Raw genomic sequence first — 17,207 nt, 5'->3', positions numbered from 1 at the left:
ACTGTTGCTACAGTAAATGTCAGTTTTACTCTGAAATGCAGAGTGGAGGAGGGATGAGGGATGGGGAGCTGGGAATAGGCATTTTTTTCTGTAATATACAAGAGTGGAAAAAAACACACATTACTAAAAACTGTCAAAATGACATGGTTCAGTGACCTTCAAGAGCACACGTACACATTTCTTGTTCCCCACAATATATGCAAAGACAGAATCACACGGCAAAGTTCACACGTGTGGTTAAGCATCTGTTTACAGTACACAGTCGAATGGATCCTTAAGCACCGGTCCTCACACATATATCAAACAGATGACGCCTCTCTCTTCCCTCCCCTGATATGTCTCTCCTGTTTCTGGTCATGGTACTCACTCGCTCAACTATCACACACATATTTTATTTTCAAAGTTCATCTACAGTTCAGTGCCGGGAGCACAGTGTGGTACAGGAGTGTTTTTAAGTCAGGTTTGAGATGTGCGTATTTCAGACCCATTTCTGAGGTGCCTATGGCTGATGTGAAGTTTCCCAGTGTGGCCTTTTAAACGTCTTATCATCTTCTGTGTGTGTTAAAAAGAAACGCCTACTGCTGCATTGAGGAATTCACTCATTCTAGTCAATCTGTGCCTTGAGTGAAATATCTCTGACAAAGCGAAGGAGGGTTAAATCACACAACTAATTTATTTATTAGGAATTAGGAAAAGGATATTTTTATATTTCAAGTATGTTTCTAACCCTCCTCTCCATTTTGCTCTCCTGGGAGGTACTAGATCTAAAAGCATCATTCTTCTTAGATGGTGGTCCCTGGGAATTTTTTTTAAACTGGTATTTTTTGGCTCAAAGCTACGGTCTTGTGTCCTTACATAAAACATTACAGATACTCTGCACCATGTCTGCTGTCACGCACAACTGAGACAGCTATACTGGGCTCACAGCCAAAGGGAGTCAGCATAAGAGCCCACACAGAATCAATTCCTGGGCAGTTACATACATAAATGGGCCTGGCAGAGTCAAGGTTGGATGTTGTCAATAAGGTGTATAGTCTTGACCTGTATATATTTCCATGGAGAATACTTCGAGGCCTTAGTGTGTACTTGGAAAGTTAAATCTAATTAAAAACTGAAGTATGTGCTTTAGATTTCAGTTCAGCAGTCTTAATTGTTGTCTTTGTATAGAGTATAGCAAATGGGGCTCTAGCTTTTCTGTTCTGTGTTAACACAAGCTTTCCACATCATTTGATTGGCTGTACTTACTCGTTGTTTTTTCCCCAATATCTTCCAGGCTCAAAATCACTGACATTCACATACAGACACAAGAGCACACAGAAACAAGCAGACAGACATACAGTGGGGCAAAAAAGTATTTAGTCAGCCACCGATTGTGCAAGTTCCCACACTTAAAATGATGACAGAGGTCAGTAATTTGCACCAGAGGTACACTTCAACTGTGAGAGACAGAATGTGAAAAAAAAAATCCATGAATCCACATGGTAGGATTTGTAAAGAATTTATTCGTAAATCAGGGTGGAAAATAAGTATTTGGTCAATAACAAAAATACAACTCAATACTTTGTAACATAACCTTTGTTGGCAATAACAGAGGTCAAACGTTTACTATAGGTCTTTACCAGGTTTGCACACACAGTAGCTGGTATTTTGGCCCATTCCTCCATGTAGATCTTCTCGAGAGCAGTGATGTTTTGGGGCTGTCGCCGAGCAACACGGACTTTCAACTCCCGCCACAGATTTTCTATGGGGTTGAGGTCTGGAGACTGGCTAGGCCACTCCAGGACTTTCAAATGCTTCTTACGGAGCCACTCCTTTGTTGCCCGGGCGGTGTGTTTTGGATCATTGTCATGTTGGAAGACCCAGCCTCGTTTCATCTTCAAAGTTCTCACTGATGGAAGGAGGTTTTGGCTCAAAATCTCACGATACATGGCCCCATTCATTCTGTCCTTAACACGGATCAGTCGTCCTGTCCCCTTGGCAGAAAAACAGCCCCATAGCATGATGTTTCCACCCCCATGCTTCACAGTAGGTATGGTGTTCTTGGGATGCAACTCAGTATTCTTCTTCTTCCAAACACGACGAGTTGAGTTTATACCAAAAAGTTCTACTTTGGTTTCATCTGACCACATGACATTCTCCCAATCCTCTGCTGTATCATCCATGTGCTCTCTGGCAAACTTCAGACGGGCCTGGACATGCACTGGCTTCAGCAGCGGAACACGTCTGGCACTGCGGGATTTGATTCCCTGCCGTTGTAGTGTGTTACTGATGGTGACCTTTGTTACTTTGGTCCCAGCTCTCTGCAGGTCATTCACCAGGTCCCCCCGTGTGGTTCTGGAATCTTTGCTCACCGTTCTCATGATCATTTTGACCCCACGGGATGAGATCTTGCGTGGAGCCCCAGATCGAGGGAGATTATTAGTGGTCTTGTATGTCTTCCATTTTCTGATGATTGCTCCCACAGTTGATTTTTTCACACCAAGCTGCTTGCCTATTGTAGATTCACTCTTCCCAGTCTGGTGCAGGTCTACAATACTTTTCCTGGTGTCCTTCGAAAGCTCTTTGGTCTTGGCCATGGCGGAGTTTGGAGTCTGACTGTTTGAGGCTGTGGACAGGTGTCTTTTATACAGATGATGAGTTCAAACAGGTGCCATTCATACAGGTAACGAGTGGGGGACAGAAAAGCTTCTTACAGAAGACGTTACAGGTCTGTGAGAGCCAGAGATTTTCCTTGTTTGAGGTGACCAAATACTTATTTTCCACCCTAATTTACGAATAAATTCTTTATAAATCCTACCATGTGAATTCATGGATTTTTTTTTCACATTCTGTCTCTCACAGTTGAAGTGTACCTCTGGTGCAAATTACTGACCTCTGTCATCATTTTAAGTGGGGGAACTTGCACAATCGGTGGCTGACTAAATACTTTTTTGCCCCACTGTACTTATAACACTAGCCCAAAGAAATACAGTCGCCGTTTGCAAATTGTTGTTGTCTGTTACCTAATGAGATAAAAGTCAATAACAATGTAGATGTAAGTGTACTATGTGCAAATGTAAATATAAACAAAATACAATGATTTACAAATCTCACCAACCCATATTTTATTCATAATGGGATGTAGAAACCATATCAAATGAAACATTATTAGCTCATTTTGAATTTGATAGCAGTAACGTGTCAAAAAAGTTCAGGTAGGTGCAACAAATGGCTGGAAAAGTAAGTGGTACTAAAAAAAAGAGCTAGAGGAGCATTTTGGGACTAAAGTTTATAATAAACTTGTGTGTAACATGATTGGGTATAAAAAAAAGAACATCGCAGAGAGGCAACATTTAACCAGTTTGCAAAAAAATTGCATCTATAAATTGGAGAATGATTTCAGAATAATGTTCCTCAATGCTATATTGCAAAGACATCATCTACAGTGCATAATATTATCAAAAGATTCTGCAAATTTGGAGAAATCTCTGCGCGCACGGGACAAGGCTCAAAATATTGGTTGCTTGATGCTTGTGATTGAGGTGGCAGACCTTTAAAAACAGGCATGATTCTGTCATGGAAATCAGTGCATGGGCTCAGGGACACTTCTAGAAATCTTTGTGAACACAGTTCATGAAGCCATACGCAAATGTAGGTTAAAACTTAAGAAAGCTGTGAACATGAATCAGAAACGTCACCATCTTCTCTGGGCCAAAGGTCATTTAAAATGTAATGAGGAAAAGTGGAAAACTGTTCTGTAGTCAGATGATTTAAAATGTGAAATAAAGGATACCGCCTCCTCCGTACTAAAGAAGAAATGGACCTTTGGGCTCATTATCAGTACTTAGCTCAAAAACCTGCATCACTGATGTTATGGGGCTGTATTTATTCTAACCATAAGCCTGTAAAGGTGACAGATCTTAAAACACTGAGACACTGTGATGTCCTCTGACTCATATCACACTGTTTAGTTGTGAGGATGTTTCAAATAACTTGAACTTGAACACACACACAAAATATACATGCACACACCCAAATTCCACAGAAACCCTATTAATTTTTACTTTCCTCATTTTTATTTTTCATCTTCTCCTCTGCCTCTCGCTCTGTCCTCCTCTTCACTAGGTCTCAAATCCATCATGAAGAAAAATGGTGGAGCAGGCAAGCAGGGGAACAAGGGAGCCAAGAAAAACCTGAAGTTTGTGGGGGTGAATGGAGGGTAAAATCTTCTTTTTAGTCATCGTCCAATCTCTTTGTGATTTATATCTTTGTGTGGGCTGAAATGTGTTTTGTGCACTTATATTTTCATGCTTTTGTCAGTCTTCATCCTTATAGGAAAAATAATGTGTTGCCACTTCTGATTAATGTAAAAAATCCCCTTTTATCTTGATTTAGTTCATTAAAAGTATTTGTTATTAGGTTTGATGTGTTACTGTATGCAAAGGGGCTTCAAGTTTGATGGATTACCCACAAATGTATTTTTCAATGTTGTGGTTAATCCACATAACCACACATTATGTGAAAAAATTCAGAAAGAGCAAAAGATACAGGATTGTCTGAGAAATTTGATTTGATGTTATTTGATTTCTTCTTCTTTGTGTGTAGAAATCCACAGGCGACAGTTTGGATTTTCATGCACCTGTATTTCAGGCTACATGAGGTCCATTCGTAACAAACACTCTTTTCATTCAAGACAAAAAACTGTCTGTGCAGCAGTGTTAATCTTTTGTCATTTAGCCATGTATGCGTCAGCTTTGTCACTGTTTTAAACTTGGATATTAAGCTGTACTTCAGACATCTGCTTCTTGCTGTTTGTCAGGCTCACTAAAGACACGTTGTCCTGAATCTGACCTTGCTGCTGCTTCTGCTGGTGTGCTAATATGCCTGCATTAATGTGTGTTTAGATTATGTGATATGCATGCATAGTTTCTGTTGATGGCACCTAGGTGATTGTGCTAGCGTGCTTATGTCAGCATTTGCTGATGCTGGTTGAAGTGTGTGTGTGTGTTTATGAATTTAAAGTATGGGGATGGCAGTGGTTCTCAATTTTTTTCTGGCGTTGCTCACACAGTGCAATTTTCTGTTATTAAATCTAAGGAAGGAATTGTATTTTAGTGAAATAAAACTCAAGAGCAGTTCAGTAATTCAGTTAAGTGGTTTTTCTGTCTCAATTATATAACTTCACTATACTTAAATGTTTTTCAGGCTTTATTGACCTGAAAAATTCTTCATAAAGAATATCTTTACGGTGTCATCTTTAAGATGCTTTGCAGACTTTGTTGTGCTGCTGCTCAAGTGGTTAGCTGCTAGTGGAGTGAGAGGCTTCTTGTCTAAGCTGCTGTGCTGGTATCAGTAATATTGCAAAGGGGTATTTAATGTGTTAGCAATTTTTAGCATCGATTAGCATCCGCGTATCCTGTTCTTTAAACAACTAAACTAACTTTATCTAAACTACTGGAAAAGGGAAAAAAGTACCACTGTGTTTTCAAAGTTTTGTTATTGAGAAGATAAGTATTGGTTCTGGTGATTTACCTACTAATGAGGTAGACAATCACAAAGCAGGAAAAGCAGGAAAACTACAAGATATGAGAAAACTAAGCTTCAAAGTAAAATTTGGGCACAAAGACTTGCTATAAAGTTGCATTTGTTCTTAGGTCATGCTTACAGCATGATTTCATATCCTGTTGTGGTCGTTTACAGTATTTCTCATCACTTACGTAAAAAGTTTCTGTTTTAAATTCCTGGCTATTTTAATCTCCTGCATATGACGGAAATGGCTGCCATGCATAACATTTGTTTTATTCCCGTGTTCCTGCTCTTACATTCCTGGGCTTCACTGTTTTATGACCTGCTCACCTTTGCAGTGTTTTTGCAGACTGTTGTGGTGTAGTCCATTCCTTCCTCCCTTCAACACAATGATCTGTAAACATACCCACATTCAGAAGAACACGTAACAGATTTTTTATGGTATTGCAAGAATCTATTCCTTATAAACTTGGACTAATATGTTTAATAAATTAGATTATATAAAACTTTTTGACATCTAGTGTACATCTCTTTTGGTTTCGTTTCAACCTCTATAAATATTTGACCATTTCCATCTTCCGCCCACCCAATCCTGAAATATGCAGATGTTATTTATAATGAGGCAAACAGGTCAGGCAACAATATTTTCTCTGACTATCTTTAGGCTTCTGCCCACAGCAGGAAGTGGTCTGCTGTTCATACTTCTTCTCTTTGTATAGTCTAACCTATCTCTGCTCTCCCTTGAGCTCCTCTGGAATCTCGAGAATGCTGTGGCCCCTGAACGTCTCTTGTGGTGTCTCAGTTTGTCTCTGTGTGTCTACAAGAAGTCTGAATCAGTGGTATTCAGTATAACCTTATCTGATCACTGGCCTTACAGAGGTGACTTGATGATGCGCCCCAGTAATCACACTTATATACATGCTACTCCAGCAGCCTCCGCAGCATATCGTTAGCCTTTTCTCAACGAACAAGGTTGTATGTTGTTCAAGGCTGCTTATGTTTGTGCTCAAACATGTCTGTGGCTTTTTATGTATGTTTAAATTATGTTTATGTTAGGATATGAGGGCAAGGCTGCACAAGGCAAACATCTTTTTCATCTCACTTGTGAAGTCTAGAGGGGAATAACCTGTTAGTATTTATCCTGTCTTGCCTGGTGCTGACTTAACATTGACTTAATATTAGTTTTACCTGCTTAGACATTTCCTTAGTGATGCTGCTAGTGCTGTACAAACTTAGCTTTAGCTTGTGGAATGATTTGAATGAGTTCTGTGGAGCTGTTATAGAATCTGCCGTCATCTTTATTATGTTCTCTTTAAGATATGAGACGACATCCAGTGAAGAGTCCAGTGGAGATGAGAAGTCAAAGGTGGAGGTAGAAGAGGAAGATAGCTCAGAACCAGAAGTGGAGAAGGAGCCTGAGAAGGAGCCTGAGAAGGAGCCTGAGAAGCAGCCAGAGGAGGGAGCAGAAGCCCAGAGAAAAGATGCAGAGGTCCCAACTGAGGGAGGAGGTGCTGTGGCTAAAGAGAAGGAGACTGAAAGAGGTCTGCTGGATCCAGAAAGTAGCCAGGAGCTCCTGGAAGAGCAGGCTGGAGGGTGAGACCGACAGCAGAGCTTAAATTATAATCTTCGGTTACCGTGTTGCACTTTATGTGTTTCTCATAAATGTAACTGAGGATTGGGTCTGCTATGATACCAAATGGTTTCTCCATGAACTGCTTTTTGGTATTATTTTACAAATATAGAACAAAAATAACCACATTTGCAGAATTTGCTAGAAGCAGTGTTGGGTTGTTACTCAAAAAAGTTGTTGCACTTGTTACTTGTTACACTACTCATTACTTTTTTGCAATGACCAGAAACAAATTGGCACTTAATTACCAGTTATAGAAACCTCAGTCTACAGTTCCACAAACCAGCAAATATACTTATGTTAAGGACACAATACATAGGATCATTCTTTTACTATTTATGAGCACAAAACCATCAACACAAAGCAAAAATGAAAACCAGCCAAAAAGGCTTTAAAGCAATCAACAGAGTAATTCTACTGTACAAACACATACAGCGAAAAACTGAGGCTTAAAGCTGCTTTTGTTACTTGTTGAAGTTCAGGCTCTGGCTGCAGGACTGGGGTCAGCATGCATTTAGCTTATATCATATAAATATCACTTTGGGTTTTTCATTACCTTTGCTGACATATCTGTGCAGAGCCAAGCTTTTGTTATCCTTGTTATGCTCCTGTTTTTGCCCTGGAGGCAGTTTGCACTTCACCATTGTACACTTAAATGCCCATATCTCCACTCCTGAAGAGCTCTAGACTGCTCCACAAGTTTTCTCCCCCTACACGCAAACTTAAATTAGCTGATTTTAGTGCAAGTTTTTCACTTTATTTCCCTCATTTTATGACTACAGCCAGCATAAATATATTGATGGATCAAGCTTAGATTTTTTCTGGTTTATGCTACTTAGTTATCACAGGCACTGTGAACGGTACAATATTACCTTTACACCCTGAAAGAAAAAACAAATTCACAACTTATCAATTAACAAAGCAGTTGCCAGTAAATCAAGCTATATAGAGGTTTGTTGGCCATTATAAAAAGAGCCGTGCTATATTAAATGGTATCTTTATCTTTAAATGATTAATCTTTAAATTGACAACGCTGTATTAAACATTTATTTCGACACCGACAGCAATACGTAACCTTTTAAAAAAGCTATCAACACCTTGATCAAACTACTGAAGGCTCAGATTCAAACTGTTAAACTTCTGAATTTATATCGCTGGTAAATACTTAATTTTAAACACAAGATGGTTTTTAGTGTTAAATGTTACTAAATATTTATGTGTGTAAATTCTCTAAATAGAGACTGCATTCTCTGCTCACAGGTACAAATATTGGAACAGTCATTCGTATGCAGCCTTATCTGATATAGTTGGTATAGGACAGGCGCTGAATAATGCTTCATGCATGCACTGGAGGCATTACATTGGGACTTTGACTTACATGCATGGGAATTCAGTTAATACACACTCATGCTTTTTTAAATCTTGTGCACATTCATCGCCATAAATGTGTCTGTAATATATATACACACTAAACTGACATTTCAATTCAATTCAGTTTTATTTATATAGCGCCAAATCACAACAACAGTCACATCAAGGCGCTTTATATTGCACAGTAGATCGTACAATAATAAAATGGCAACATTTGTCGCCACAAGTACACTGTAAGCTTCACACAAGCACACACATATTCCAACTTGCAACTAAACTCCTTGATTAAGGGTGCTCAATAGTCACACAGACGTACTTTGTTCTAGGACAAAGCAAATAACTAGCAGTGTTGTCTTCCCTGTCATTGACTGATCACTTATCAGTCTCAGGTATGCAGACAGGGCTGATGGCCATGGGCCCAGGCAGTGAGGAGAAAGCAGGACTTATATTAACTCATCATTCAGCACCTGTCTGATCATTTCTGTGGGTACGTGCAGGATGTGCTTCTATATGTGTATAGGTGTTATAGCTGGAAAGCTAGTACAGGTCACATTGTGACCCACTCAGGCTTGATGCTCAGTTTGCGTGATGGTTTGAGCGCTCTCTGGATATTAATGGGTAGTGAATCAGAGCAAACTGTAACTGTTGAGGTTTGCGTGTGCTATCAATGTGTCAGACTGTTGAGTGATGTGAGTAAGCCATGGAGGCGTGCAAGCCATTTTTTCTTGTATTTTCTTGTTATCATTTCTGACAGAATTTAGACATGAACCACAGAAGCTGGCTTGGCCATACTTAATCCCTGCTGTGTTGTATGGTTTTGGTTTTCAGGGGAAAAGTCGACAAGGGGTTTATAGATGCATGCCTTTATGTAAAGGACCGCATGGAGGAGGTTTCATCCCCAGATAAAGAAATGGTAAGGATTTCTTTGATTGGACTTAATAAAATCGAACCCCGCTTCACTATGGTAAGTTTTTGTTTTTCCATTGTTTTCTGTCTCTCTCCTCAGCGCCAGGTTTTAGTGGTGCTCTACCAGGAGTGGTTCAGAGTCTCCAGTCAAAAGGACTCGCAGGCAGATACTGTCAGATTATACCTGCGACAAGTGGGGATGACCACACCCACTCTCCTGCCATATGTTGTTAACTTGACAGACGGCAATGGGAATATGGCTCTTCACTACAGCGTGTCACACTCCAACTTCCCTGTGGTCAAACTGCTGCTGGATACCGGTGAGACGGAAAGGCACACAGAACGACAAATCCAACTAAAAAACTAAAAGATTATAACTGTGGAAACGTTTTGTTTCTCATCTCTTTTACTCACTCCATCACTTTCTGTGTACATTCAGGCCTGTGTGAAACAGACAATCTCAATAAGGCAGGCTATACTCCAGTGATGCTGGCTGCTCTGACGGCTGCTGAGAGCCCCGATGATCTTGAAGTGGCACAGCAACTGTTGAAAGTGGGAGATGTCAACGCACGCTCCAGACAGGTGTGTATACAGACGGCAGTTGCACTTAGACGCTGGATGAACTAAAAATAAAACGGATATCAAACAGTTTGGTGTGTTGTACAAATAAAATAAAATAGAAAAAGGAAGTAAATACATGTCCTCAACTGCAAGACATCCTTTAGTGGAAACCATACAGGAATCATGAAAAGGACTGCAGAAGCAAATCAAGGTCACCAGAACGAATATTTATGGATGTTTGTATAAGAAGTTAATGTACTATTTAACTCGTCACTTTCTCTCTCTGTCTCTCTGCATGTAAGATATACATATCTTCCCATCATTCCTGCCCTCTCACTGTTTAATTCTAATCTCTGTTTTTCTCACTCTTTTTCTAGGCGGGCCAGACAGCACTCATGCTTGCGGTGAGCCATGGCCGCGTTGCCATGGTGAAGCTGCTCCTGAGCTGCGGCGCGGATGTAAATGCCCAGGACCGCGAGGGCTCGACGGCCCTGATGTGTGCCAGCGAGCACGGGCACACGCACATCGCTCGCCTGCTGCTGGAGACAGGTCGCTGTGATACCAGCCTCAAAGATAAGGTATAGCTTTAGGTTGTGCAGTTAAAATCAGGCCATTTAGTGGCTTGTTGTAAACTTGTAGATGTTTTACTTCTCGTTTATTAGACTTTCAGCAATTAATTTCAGCACGTAATTCTTCGCTGTTCGCATTCGACTAATGGTCACATGGCTTTTACCACCTGGTTCGCTCAAAAATGGAGACTGTGGGCTCTCAGTAAGGTTATAGGGATATGGGAACTGATGGCTGGCCCACACAAAGTAGATTGATTGTTCAGCCTGGTGCATTGATTTCTCCAGTTTGTAGATTCCCCAGTCAGAGAGTGATCACATCATGGCCGGTGCTTTACGCTGCCGAAGCACTTCTGTAATGAGAGCAGTCCTAGAAACACAGAGGCAAATGGACTGGCTGCGTTAAATGGAGAGCAAAGACACTTAGTGTCCTGTGGCAAAAAAAGGATGGATGCAGGTGTGGAGGTGAGTCTTTGTAAATGCCACAGGAAGAGTAGCAACAGTGTTGCAACAAACACCGTGCTGCATCTTACCCCAAAACAACATTAAAAGTAGGCACCGTATGTGATACAGAACATTTATGCTCATGTCTCAGGATGTGGCCTAATAGAATTAAAAGAAGGAGGAAAAAACACAAAGGTAATCTGCAAAAATATTCTTGCAGAATCCTGACATTGCAGATCTGTCAGCTGTATCATTTGACTGACGTCTTGGCATCAAGCGCATTTCTCAAACTGTAAGATGTGCTTGCAAGTGATTGCATTCTGAAGAGCATTTGTAGCAGCGGGTTGGGGAGATTGTTATCCGTAAGGACGCAAGCACCGATAAGCATTCTTATTTCTGATAATTGCTGGTAGAGCGCGACTTGAGTGCTTGCCATAAATCCTCGCACGGTACATAATTACAGCACAAGCCCGACAGCGTTTATTTATTTTACTTTGCTGCATTAAAAAAAAAACAACATTATTGTAATCTGTGCATATTAATTTTTAAAAATATGCTTGCAAGAAAATAAAGATGATCAAATAAGTAAGTAGGTGACAGTGGCAGTGATTAGATATTTGAGTGCATTTTCAAGAGATCAATCACATACTGGTCACAGTGTGTCATCCCTGTCGCTACTTTATCATATTGCCTGTGCAATAAGTAACAACACAAGATGAAAATACACAAAAAAATACTCTAAATTTTCTTACATATGTTTCATAAGCAAAATGCAAGGTTTACTTGTATTAAGCTTAACATCAATACAAAACATCCCAGGCTTAAAACCTTTATTATTTCAGAGACAATTGCTGTAGGATGTAAAAAGGGTTTATTAGTATACAGAGTCAGGGCAGGTTCAGCATGCACCATACTCCTGATGTTCAGTTACTAGAGAATATGTTTAGCCCAAAACAACACTGCCACTGTGTGGTTCAAAAAAGTCACTGCAGTGTTTTGAAACGTCTGTTTTCCCCCCCACCCAGAACGGTCAGACGGCTCTGTTGGTGGCAGAAGGAGCCTCTCAACAAGACATAATTGACCTTCTGAAGGCCAACGCTGAGGTCCAAACCTCTGAGTCCACAAGCACCGCAGACCTCCTCTGAGTCAGAGTTCTCCAAACCATCCCAGCTCGCCATTCAACCGCTCAACTGCTCTGTTTCCGTTAACCGTGGCCGCCAACGTGGGGAGAAAACACTGAAATAAACACACGGTGGTACCGCACACATCATAAGACGTGGCAGAAGCTTTTCTTCCACGTCTATGCCAGTAATGCTGGTGGGTGTCGATGGATATGCTGCATCAACCGCTCAGGTCCACTGCTGAGGGTCCCGACAGCCTGATGAGAAGACGTTTCCACAGTGTCATGTGTGACTGACGGGATGTTAAGTAGGACACAGGGTGAGACTATAAAGCAGGACAACACATTGGGCGGCCTAGCAAGTGGACAGAGAGAGCCTCTGAACTGCTGCTTCCTATCATCAGCTAACTCTTAAAGCAAAATACTAAGCACATGACCTACCTTTGCAAATATAGAATATGAAATAATACATTATTTCTATTTTTTTCCCTTTCATGACATTGAAATCAGTCTTTACGTATTTGGACATAAGCCATTATTGAGGACATACTTTATGTAGAATAGATTATAATCACAAAAACTGTATTTTCTACTGCACTTTTTTTTTTAAATTGTTGATGTGTTTCGTAAATAGTCCTCTATAATATTGGTGTCCAGATGAAATTATATATCTCCGAAAAGCATTCATTAGGAATTTAAATAACAGAATATAACTTATAACAGAATATATTTGACATTCAGTGTATCGTTTTTGCCGTACTACCCATCGCTTTTCACATGTGGGACATGGGTGCTCATCAGCTGTGTGTTAATGAGAAACAAATCCTTTCTGTGGGACATTAAACTATTTTTTATAACCACAACATGACCAGGCTGAAGAAAGACAACGCTCTTCTGTTATGAAGATTGTACTGCATGCCAATACGTTTACTCCCCCTACTGGCTGTCTTATAGTACTAAACAGCAGTATGTTGTAGTACTGTCTGTTCTCATAGCGACTCTCTCTTTCTCTGCATCTCCCGCCTTCAGTTCAAATATATTGTATGCCTTGTTCGCCTACTCGTTTTAAAATCAAACCATGTATGCAACTGCTACAAAATGCACAATGAATGTCAGGCTGGCTGTGACACATTCCAGGAAATTAATGTAGCAAGTTTAAATACACTGGCATGGGCTTTACGACTAACAGACACAGACTGTCAGTGGATGTGGCAGACATTGGAATGAGTCTGGTTATATATATTACGCGTGGCGAGACACATCGTCTCGTCCTTGCTTTCGTGAGGTCTCATTTCATAAACGGTAAGACAACATGGTAAATCTGACCCGAGGTTTGGGTTGAAGGTAGGGCTGGGACTTGGGTTTGCGTTTTAAGAAGCAATAGCAATTGAATACTACCTTACTGTCAGTCATAAAGTAGGTCGAGTGAGTGACCTTGGTCGAGCCTTAATCAGAAAACACAAGACATAAGATGTTTTCCACAGTGTTGATGTTTTTGTACCGCAAACCTACGTTCGTATTCCCGAGCTAATATGAAGCAGGAGTAGCGGTCTTTAAAATAAAGTTTACAGTTTCCCACTCAGTGACCGCTGCTGATGTCAAACAGTCCCGTATGTTTACAGTTAAATGAAATGCTGAAATGATACAACAGAATGGCATAAAATGATCTGTAATATAACATTATTATTATTATTATTAATTTTAGATAATTCATGTAGTTCATGGACTGCAAAGGAAATAGGGGGAGTAAGCCTAAATTAGAAAAGAAAATTGATAGGCAAATCGATCAAGTTCATTGTAAGCCTCTCTTTTCACCTGATTATGATCATATTTATGACTACTCTGATCTTTGTTCTCTTTTTTAAAGAGTTGGAGGTGGGATTTAAAGGGGAATACCACTTACTACTTTAACAACTGCCATATATGTGACCTATGACCATGATCCAGTCTGAATTTACAAAAGAAAAAAAGCTACACTCCAAACAGCTAACAAAAGGAAACGCTGAACATTTTTCTAGCATACAGACAAATCAAACCTATCAGCTGTTATTATCATTTATTAATAAAACTGGATTAGCAGTTGAATATTTGTGGCCATAGTGATACATCATGTCATTGGAATACATTACCATTTTGTCTTAATTGGTATTAATTTGGGGGGTTTTTTGCAGTGGGGTTTGTCATTCTAGTTAATGTGTTCGGACACAAATATAAAAATATGTAGACTGACCATGACGCAGGACTCATTTTAAATGAAGTATATTATATAGATCTATATACTTTGACTTATATAGTACATTTACACAAGAAAATACCTTTTTTCACACTGACTTAGTAATCAGATAAGTATTTGTGGGGGCTCACAAAGTAGCACAGGTTCTCTCCACAACGACGCTGCATTCACACAACATCAGTAAATCTCAATGTTAACTCTGTGCAGCGCATCTGATCATCACTGACTGTCTGTGTATGAAGGAACAAAAATAAGAGTCTGTACAGCCGTAGCTTCCTGCATTGCAGACGGCCAAAGGATGATCGGGAGGGCGCTGCGAGAATTATCTGGTGAATCTGGTCTTCCGTGCCTGCGTATAAGTCTCTATGAAAATCTATATGTTTAATCCCCTGTGACCCAGATATTATAAGGTTTCACATGAGCACCAAAGAATTGAAACCAAATCTGTTTCACACGGGACTAAATATGTATGTTATCTGTTCCTGTAAATCCAGCCAAATATATGTATATGTACATACAGTATTGTGAAAAGTATATAACAAGTATTGTCTGACAGTTTGCTCTAAGATTACAGTATTTATTCCAAATGCTATATTTTTTATCGTATAATATACCTATGTATGCATGGACAAATATTCAAGTGATACAGCTCAATGGGAATTTTGAATGACTGAAAACTGTACTGAGTATACCCTGATGATGTGATCATTTAACTTATCTTTCATCGGTTGGGTGGTTATAGTACATAGTGTGATTTGACGAGGTTGTGGACTGTCATGTGTCCTTTAATGCTACTCTTGACATTTCAGATCTGACACTGACTTAAGCTATGAGAGCAACGTCTCCCTTGTTTGAATATCAAAGTGGAAATCCGAGCCGACGTACATGACAGAGTCAAATGTAAAAAGTTGTACCTCTCTGTAAGATTCCTTGTACAACAGGCTTGTATGTTACAAACCAGAGAATTAATTCTAAATAAATAAATGATAAACTCATGTTGTCGCATATGATTTTTTCTTTTTTAAATCAACCACAAAGCTGTGACAGACATGATTAATTACACATTCGGGCCATTCAGGCAAAAGTATACAAAAACAGTTTCTGTCGGAAGATGTGAAAAAGTAAGTACATCCCAATGAAAACAGTTTTTGTCTCATGTATTTTAACCAAACCAGTGAGAAGTGCTGAAAACTGCAGTGGCTTGAGTCTGGCTCCAAAATTAAGTATACCTTATGGATAAAATGATAAAATGCCCAACTTCAGGTGCTGGAATGGCTCAGTGGGTTGAGCAGGCTCAACTTTCTAATCTTGTTTAGTCTTTACCTCACAATATAAACCCTGAGGTCACTGTTTTTGTGAATTAGTTCCATATAAATAACATAAAATACATTTATAACTCTGGAAACATCCCACTGATAAAATGTGATATAAACATATCACATAAAATGTTACAGTCATGCAGCCCCGTGTGCACCCTGTGATACATGAGCTTGCAGAATTACTTTTAGCAGCAATAACTTGAAGCAGTTGTTTTCTGTATGGCTTTAACAGTCTCTCACATCACTGTTGAGGAACCATTCTTCTTTTGCACTCTTGCTTCAGTTCATTGAAGTTTGAGGGTATTCATTCATGCTCAGCTCTCTTTAAGTTTCCACCACAGCCTTTCAATCGAGTTGAGATTTGAACTTTGACTGAGCCATTGCAGCACTTTGATTCTTTTTATGCCGCTGTGTTTGGGTCCTGTTGCATGACCCAGTTTGTGCCAAGCTTCAGCTGTCAGACAGATGGCCTCACATTTGATTCCAGAATACTTTGGTTTACAGGAGTTTATGGTCAACTTAATGACTGCAAAGTACCCACATCCTGGTTCTGACAAACAAGCTCAAATCATCACCATTCCACCACCATGCTTGAAAGTTGATATGAGGTGTGCTGTAATTTTCACCAAACAAATCTCCACTTCGGTCCGGTCTTTCCAAAGGACATTGTTCAAGAAGTCTTGCAATATATTCAGATATTTATTTTCCATAACAAAGCTGTCTTGTTATGTTATTTTTAGAAAGAACACACTTTCTCTTGTCAACCCTTCCAAACAAGCTATATTTGTTCAGCCTTTCTCTGATTATACTCTCATGAACTCTAATGTGCCTGTAGAGTCTGAGATGTAACTCTTGGGAGTTTTGCAATTTTATCTGAGCATTCAATGGTCTGAGCTTGGAGTGAATTTGCTGGGACATCCACTCCTGGAAAGATTATGGCATTCTGTTAAGGCACACCTGAATGCTTCAAGCCAGCTAACTGATCAAAACTTATATAGCTTCAGTGCATCTGTAATAAATATGTGCAAGTTTCAGTGCTTCGTTTAAACTGTATGATACTTATACTGACCCAGGGTCAGTGTAAAATACAATCCTAGCTGTGTGAACAAAGCCTGGCTTCTTTAATCCTGCATGACAAACCTCAGGATGCAGGCTATTATTACTCTTTCCTGCTGGCACACCTGTCACACCTGAGAGTCAGCTAGAAACTTACAGTGACGTGGACATCATGCAAAGACTGCCAGACTCTGTAATACTGCAAATGATCAGTGACTCAGGTTAACACTAAACTTTAAACGGTACCTCTGTGTCTCTGTGTGCTGAACATTTAGGATTGAGTCAGGCTGCATGAGCTGAAGCTCTTATTTGTATATATCAGTATTTTTTTATTCAGGTGTGGGGAAAATACGTAACACTGCAGTGAAGCGATGCACCAGATTAATCCCTGGCCAAAGGTATCGTACTTAAATCAGACTACTGATCCAGCCACATCAGCCTTTTGTGAGGTCTGTTTAAAGTTGACTAAAAGTGAACTGCAGGTTCCTGAGAGGTG

At 39.9% G+C, this 17,207-nt stretch overlaps 1 protein-coding gene across 4 annotated transcripts in view; it reads left to right on the top strand.

The window, feature by feature from the left end:
- Positions 1–17,207, top strand: part of kank4 (KN motif and ankyrin repeat domains 4) — a 94,570-nt gene that overhangs the window by 73,846 nt on the left and 3,517 nt on the right. For 3 of the 4 annotated variants that reach the window (XM_085436205.1, XM_085436204.1, XM_085436206.1), the window contains exons 4-10: positions 4,105–4,198; positions 6,823–7,098; positions 9,335–9,419; positions 9,513–9,732; positions 9,852–9,994; positions 10,351–10,551; positions 12,009–15,331. In XM_085436205.1, coding sequence (XP_085292331.1) covers positions 4,105–4,198; positions 6,823–7,098; positions 9,335–9,419; positions 9,513–9,732; positions 9,852–9,994; positions 10,351–10,551; positions 12,009–12,128 — 1,139 coding nt within the window. In that variant the 3' untranslated portion in view covers positions 12,129–15,331. Of the gene's footprint in view, positions 1–4,104; positions 4,199–6,822; positions 7,099–9,334; positions 9,420–9,512; positions 9,733–9,851; positions 9,995–10,350; positions 10,552–12,008; positions 15,332–17,207 lie in introns of those variants that run through there. The other variant, XM_085436207.1, reaches the window with a different exon arrangement.

This window comes from Copadichromis virginalis, linkage group LG17 (genome assembly GCF_057382275.1).
Source record: "Copadichromis virginalis isolate Kocher_CV1m ecotype Utaka linkage group LG17, C_Virginalis_male_GT1.1, whole genome shotgun sequence".
In the NCBI taxonomy this organism is placed as follows: Eukaryota; Metazoa; Chordata; class Actinopteri; order Cichliformes; family Cichlidae; genus Copadichromis; species Copadichromis virginalis.
The sequence above is the reverse complement of the archived record's forward strand: the minus strand, read 5'-3'. Positions and strand labels throughout refer to the sequence as shown.